Here is a 7,091-nt window from a genome sequence, read left to right as displayed (position 1 = left end):
CTTTTATTTATTTATTATTTTGCTTTATTTTTAAAAGCACTGGCTAGGGTAGCATGACAAAGATTTCTTATAAAACACTTTGTGGGTGCTGAGGTACACAGGAAGTAAGTTTTGTGTAAGTGATGAATCTAACTTTCCTCAGATGAATAGTTCCACTTGTGTGTTTGAAAGACCGGACCTCTGTGACAAGAGCTGTGATTACAATCACAGATCAAGATGACAATCTTTCCACATCGTAGAGCAACGAAGGGTCCTGTGGCACCTTATAGACTAACAGAAAAGTTTAGAGCATGAGCTTTCGTGAGTTAACTCACTTCTTCAGATGCTGGCCATGCTCACGAAAGCTCATGCTCTAAACTTTTCTGTTAGTCTATAAGGTGCCACAGGACCCTTCGTTGCTCTACAGATCCAGACTAACACGGCTACCCCTCTGATACTTTCCACATTGTGACTCTCACAAGGGTTAATGACAGTGCTGCTTTTCTACGGACAAGATTTCAGATTGAAGAAGGCACTCCACCACCTGTTAAAAGTAGAGAAAAAAAGAAAAAAAACCCAAGCCCTACAATTTCAAAGCAATTTTAGTGTGTGTACAAATGCCTGTTTAGGGTATTTTACTGTCTATATTCACAGAACTCTTCATTTTAACCACCAAGCAATCAAATGAATAATCCATCCGATTCTTCCCCTCCCCCGGCTGTGTAAGCCCGCAACCAGCTTGTTTTGTTCTGCTAGCAGAGTGGGAAAGTTTTCCAGTTTCCTATTGGGCAGGAAACTGAAGGGGTTCTGCAGTACTTCCCTTGCCTCTCGCCTAAGGCTGGGGCTGCAGCGTCGGGAGAGGTGCTCCGGGGTGGCGTCCCAGTGCCTCGGGGTCAGATACCAGAGTCAGGAAGGGAGAGGGGGAGGGATCAGGGAGTGATGATGTCAGCCTGGAATGAGAGGGAGGGCGAGAGCGAGTGTTCCGGGTCAGGCAGGGGAATGGAAGGAGGGGAGAGAAGCGGAGCAGCGCGCCCGGGGAGCCTGTGCTAACAAGAGACGAGGGATCGGCGATCGGGGCACCGCAGGAAGGGCCCCCCCCGCTGCTCCTGCTCATTAGGCTGCCCGGGACTGAGCTAGCGGGAGAGTTGCCGCCTTCTCCAGCGGCGTGGTGGATGCTGGTTCCTGTTGCGGACTCGCTGCCCCTGCCGGGACTCGCAGAGGGAAGAGGAGGAGCAGGAGGGAGAGAGCTTTGGAACCCGGCGGGGGTTGCTAGGAACGGGAGGGGCCCTTTAGAACCCGGCGCCGGCGGGAGTTGCTAGGGGGGCTTCGGTGCCCGCCGGGCGGCTGGGAGAGGCGCTGCTGACGCCCCGCAGCGGCCGGACCCCTGGTGGGCGGCGCTGGCCGCTGCTATGTTCCACTGCATCCCCCTGTGGCGGTGCAACCGTCATGTGGAGTCCATCGATAAGCGGCACTGCTCACTGGTCGCGGTGCCCGAGGACATCTACCGCTACAACCGCAGTCTGGAGGAACTGCTGCTGGACGCCAACCAGCTCCGCGAACTGCCCAAGGTGAGCGCGGGGGGCCTCGGCATCAAGGGCAGGTCCAGGGATTACACAGCTGGCCGGGCTTGTCTGCCTGGGCTGCGGATCCTTCCTGTCTTCCGCCAGCCTAAGGCTACAGGTGCCGCTGGTAGCGGCTGCACCAGGTGAGCGGCCCAGGTATCCTCCCGGGGCACCTGCTGCGGCTGAACGGCCAAAGCGCTTCTGTCAGCTGTTACGAGCTGGGCTCCTGGGAGGTGTGAGGGGAGAGCAGCTCCCCCAGCGCTGTGCATAGGGCCAGCGCGTCTGGAAACAGAGTGTCTCGGGACCTGCAGATACCTCCCCTCGAGAGGCTGCTGACCCAGGTATGCTGTACGGCAGCCGGAAAGGTTCTGCGCTCTACCTTGCATCCAAATCCACTGGCACACCTGGTGTTTCAATAGAGCGGCTCCCCTTCCCTCCCCAGGCTTGCAGCGGGGTGGACTCCCCTTCCGGCTAATATTGGAGCGATCCGGCTGACCCAGTGCAGCTCCAGTTCCCTCCACTCCCCTACCCCCGGGATACTGCTGGGGAGGGGAGCCTGAGTTTGGTGTTCACTTAACTAGAATATTTGCTGAGGCTGTTAGTTCTAATGACCTAATAAACGTGTTTAACCTTTGGTGTGAGTTGGTGCAGTTCACGAATTAAAAACAATCTTGTGATAGCAATGTTTGCCAACCCTGGGTGGCATCTAACAATCAAACACAGCTCCCTTCCCTTTCCATAAAAATAAAAGCTCAATAGATCATAGTCCAGGCAACTTTCTTTGGCCTGGAAGAGAAAAGCTTGTCAGAATTAATGCAATCTTGAATCAACAGCACTGCCTGCAATCAACTATCATCTATCTAATTAAAAGGACATGCCAGTTATTCTTTAAGGTTAATGGTCATTACTGATAGCATCTTACATAATTGAAAGCGCAGTGGAAATTGAAAAATGGATTAGTTTACATCACCAATGTTTGTTTACTTCTGAGTTGTCCCTCTTGTCTGCAGTGTGATCAATTGGCCAGTTTGGCTCTCTGGCTTTCATTCACATGCTGTAAGGAAAGGGGTATCCTATTTCAGATCTTGTTATGTCAGAACGTGAACAGACTGATTTCAGATAGTATGTGCTAATGTTGTGGTTTTAAATAGCACTTCCCTGTAGCTTCTAAGTACAGACCCAAATAAAACAAAAGGACTTTCCTGTAGGGCCCTACCAAATACATGGTACTTTTTGGTCAGTTTCATGGCCATGGGATTATAAAAAATCAAAAATGTCATGATTTCAGCTATGCAAATCTGAAATTTCTCCATGTGTAGTTTAGGGGTCCTGACCCCAAAAGGGGTTTTGTGTATATGGGGGTGTCAAAAGGTTGTTAGGAGGAGGAGTTGTGTTACTACTGTCCTTACTTCTGTGCTGCTTCTGGCAGGTCACTGCCTCCAGAGTTCTCATATGGCCAGCAGCTGTTGCTGTTCAGGTGCCCAGCTCTGAAGCCAGTGCAGAAGTAAGGGGTGTAAAATGTGACCCCTTTCAGCTTTTTGACCCTCTCACCCATCTGCATTTGCGTGTGGCATCTGGACTCCTAGTCTGAGAAACACTGGTCTCTCCTGTGAAAAATCTGAATAGTGTGGAGTAAAACCACATGGGACTCGATTCCATGCGGGGAGACCAGATTTCATGGTCTGATGCATTTTTCATGGCTGTGAATTTGGGAGAGCCCTATGTGAAGTACTGTATACAAAGTGAACAGACTGCAAACAATAGACTTCTCTTCTCTTACAGATATGATGAGGTTAGGTGTTACATGTAAAGCACTGTTAGGTGAGTGAGATTAAAGTTGTTATGGTCCATCTAAATTTAAGCCAACTTCCTTCATTCTAAAACCAGCAGCATATTTTAATTGATGTTTCTTCTGAATTTGGGGGCTAGGCTTGTGTGATAATACCCATTTAATGCATTATAGTGCAAGTAGATTATTATATACTGATTTTTAGTAACACTAGTAGAAGAGGAAAAGAATAATAATGTTGGGTTAGTATTTAATGTTTCACCATTGTTCAAAATGGTGTAAGCGGACTTCCAAAAACAAGATTTCAGAATTGTGATGGTGTGGGAGTAGGACTTACTGTGTGAGAACTGGAGGGGTGGTGGGGAGATTAGAGTGCTGAAGCTTGTTGATCTGAATAGATATTATGATTGATATTTACATCTGTCTTTGTGCTGAATTAGAAATACACATCAGTATATTTAAGAAAAAAACTTGGCTAGATACACTCTGTGCGTCTGACAATTTTTGCTTGATTCTTTCCTTTCTTGTATTCTGCTTCTGGAAGCTAAATATATTAGATTCTTGTTTTGTTGTGCTATAGATTTACTTTTCCTGTCAGGGTGAACTCTGCTAGATCATCAGAGTTCTGCTTCATTTAGAGAAAGCATTCACCAGAACTTTCTGAGCAGTGCTTCGTTGGCATAGTGTGTCATGTTTGACAACATTTCCTGTACATAACTTCTGACAAATCAAAACTTGAAACTAATCTGTTGTGAAACATTGGGTTTTGCCACCCAGAATGGCATAAGAACATTTGGTGATTCTGGAAAAACTAGATCCCAGAGACATTTCAATGAGTTGCTAAATTAAGAAACAAAAAAAAAAAAAAAAACCCCAGAAAATTCCCTCTTTAATAAAGGTTGTAGGATAGGAGGAGGATTAGACATTTGGTAAATTGTGGGTGTGTTTAGTCTGGGTGACAATGTGAATTTGTTTTATTTAAAAAAAAAAAAAAAAGGATTTCCAGGTATAAAATTTTGGACCCTAGTAAACTGTGGAATTGCAGTGATGAAGATCTAACACTCAAAATGAAACATGCTTAATTGGAAAGTGGACTTAGCAGGCAGCCAAACTTCTGTTAACTCAGAATTCACTCAGAACTTGCTATGTAACTGAAGACAGGAACTTTCAGCTGTGTCCAGGAGTGCTTTTGGGGATCAGGATAGTACAATCAGTGCTCTGAAAGATAAATTATGGGTTTTTTAAAATAAGTTTTCTTGCGGGAGCTACAATTCATTCTTATTGCAGAAGAGTGAAAACAATTATATAATGGAAAGTTGTTACTTTGCATAGTGAAACAAGAAGAAGTGCTTCTAATTGAAGGGAATGCTTTATTGGTTAGTGTCATCTTTTGAAATAACAAGACTCCCTGGAATAACAGGTTTGAATCTTGAGCTGTGTCTACACGTGCACGCTACTTCGAAGTAGCGGCACTAACTTCGAAATAGCGCCCGTCGCAGCTACACGCGTCGGGCGCTATTTCGAAGTTAACTTCGACGTTAGGCGGCGAGACGTCGAAGTCGCTAACCTCATGAGGGGATCGGAATAGCGCCCTACTTCGACGTTGAACGTCGAAGTAGGGACCGTGTAGACGATCCGCGTCCCGCAACGTCGAAATTGCTGGGTCCTCCATGGCGGCCATCAGCTGGGGGGGTTGAGAGATGCTCTCTCTCCAGCCCCTGCGGGGCTCTATGGTCACCGTGGGCAGCAGCCCTTAGCCCAGGGCTTCAGGCTGCTTCTGCGGCAGCTGGGGATCCATGCTGCAGGCACAGGGTCTGCAACCAGTTGTCAGCTCTGTGTATCTTGTGTTGTTTAGTGCAACTGTGTCTGGGAGGGGCCCTTTAAGGGAGCGGCTTGCTGTTGAGTCCGCCCTGTGACCCTGTCTGCAGCTGTGCCTGGCACCCTTATTTCGATGTGTGCTACTTTGGTGTGTAGACGTACCCTCGCAGCGCCTATTTTGATGTGGTGCCGCGCAACGTCGAAGTTGAACATCGACGTTGCCAGCCCTGGAGGACGTGTAGACGTTATTCATCGAAATAGCCTATTTCGATGTTGCCACATCGAAATAAGCTATTTCGATGTTGGCTTCACGTGTAGACGTAGCCTTGGTGAGCCTGACTTAACTCTCCATCTTTATGAGGTGGATAAATCTAATTGCACACAACTGTAGCTTGCATAAGCCTTTCAGGTATTCAGTGTTGTTGCAGCTATGTTGATCTAGGATAGGCATTGGTAACCTGCAGCTCTTTAAGGAGTCACTTGTGGCTCCAGGCACTGTTGGTGCCAGCTCCTCGCCCTGCCATGCTGAAATAATGGAACTAAATTTAACTGGTTTAATGGCTGGCAGGAGGGATCTGGCCACTAATCCAGTTACATTTAGTTCCATTATTTCAGCACAACGGGGCAGGTAACCACCCACACAGCAGCTGGGGAGTGAGCAGGAGAGCTGCAGGGCGGGGTGGCCAAATCTGCCCTTACTGGAGCTGCACTGCCCTGCTGAGAAGGAGACGGGTGAAAGGAGCACCAGGGTGGGGAGGGATGTGGCAGCCACAGAGGAGCAGCAGACACAGGTGAAGGAGCTCATTGGCTGAGGCAGGTTACTCCTGAGAATGGGTGGGGGACAGATTTGGGGGCTGAGGTGGGTTAGGCCTGGGGATGGATGGGGGCAGGTTTGTGGGATGGGGGTAAAGCTTGGAAAGAGGGGAGCAGATTTAGGGGCTGAGGTGGGTAAAGCCTTGAGATGGAGGTAACGACCTTCTGACTGGTACAAATCATCGTGTGTGCGCTGTTGTTGAAATAGGGGCGACAAAGTACAGTTTCAGAGGGGTAGCCGTGTTAGTCTGGATCTGTAGAGCAACGAAGGGTCCTGTGGCACCTTATAGACTAACAGAAAAGTTTAGAGCATGAGCTTTCGTGAGTTAACTCACTTATGAAGAAGTGAGTTAACTCACGAAAGCTCATGCTCTAAACTTTTCTGTTAGTCTATAAGGTGCCACAGGACCCTTCGTTGCTCTAAAGTACAGTTTGACACTATGTATTAAGGATTGTCTTGTATTGTCTTGAAGTGGCTCTTGAAGTATTGATTTTTGTAACTGAATTTGAAAAAATGGCTCTTCCCACTATTTTGTTTCCAGACCTCTGGTCTGGGATATTAGAAACACAATGTGGGTGAGGTAGTATCTTTTCTTGAACCAGCTTTTGATGGTGACAGACACAAGTTTTCAAGCTCAGAAGGGCTCTGGTTGGTTTGGAAGCTTATCTCTCCCACCAGCGGAAGTTAATCCAACAAAAGACACTGCGTCTCCCACCTTGCCTTTTGGATAAGACCTCTCGTAAAATGTCATATCTGCTGGTCATGGATTGAACATCCTCTGACTCTTCATGTGAGTATGACTGACTGAAATTTCCCCTCCCTTGCAACTTCTTCCTTGTCATTCAGTGTACAGTGCTCTTGTAGCTTATTGTCGCTGTTGCCTTACTTCAGGGCTGCAGTCAGAGTGCATGAGGGGGTTGTAAACCCTATTGGGACCTAAGGTTCCAAATAAACTTACAATAGCTCAATGCTATAAAAGACAAACAGAATGATCCACAAGAAGAGCATGGTCATTACTACTTTTCTGAACAGTATTGTTGTCTGTCAGATGATTCATACAGTGAGCTTTCTGCCTGTTTCCTAAGACGCGATGAGGAAACTTTCTACATCAGGCCCCACTGTTTGGCCT

General features: G+C 47.4%; 1 protein-coding gene across 1 annotated transcript in view; it reads left to right on the top strand.

Annotated features, from left to right (window-relative positions):
• Positions 1–968: 968 nt before the first annotated feature.
• LRRC1 (leucine rich repeat containing 1) overlaps positions 969–7,091 on the top strand; it is a 99,953-nt gene continuing 93,830 nt past the window's right edge. The window contains exon 1 of the mRNA XM_074991163.1: positions 969–1,547. Within this exon, the coding sequence (XP_074847264.1) occupies positions 1,389–1,547 (159 nt within the window). The 5' untranslated portion in view covers positions 969–1,388. The remainder of the gene's footprint in view (positions 1,548–7,091) is intronic.

This window comes from Carettochelys insculpta, chromosome 3 (genome assembly GCF_033958435.1).
Source record: "Carettochelys insculpta isolate YL-2023 chromosome 3, ASM3395843v1, whole genome shotgun sequence".
Taxonomy (NCBI): Eukaryota; Metazoa; Chordata; order Testudines; family Carettochelyidae; genus Carettochelys; species Carettochelys insculpta.
The sequence above is the reverse complement of the archived record's forward strand: the minus strand, read 5'-3'. Positions and strand labels throughout refer to the sequence as shown.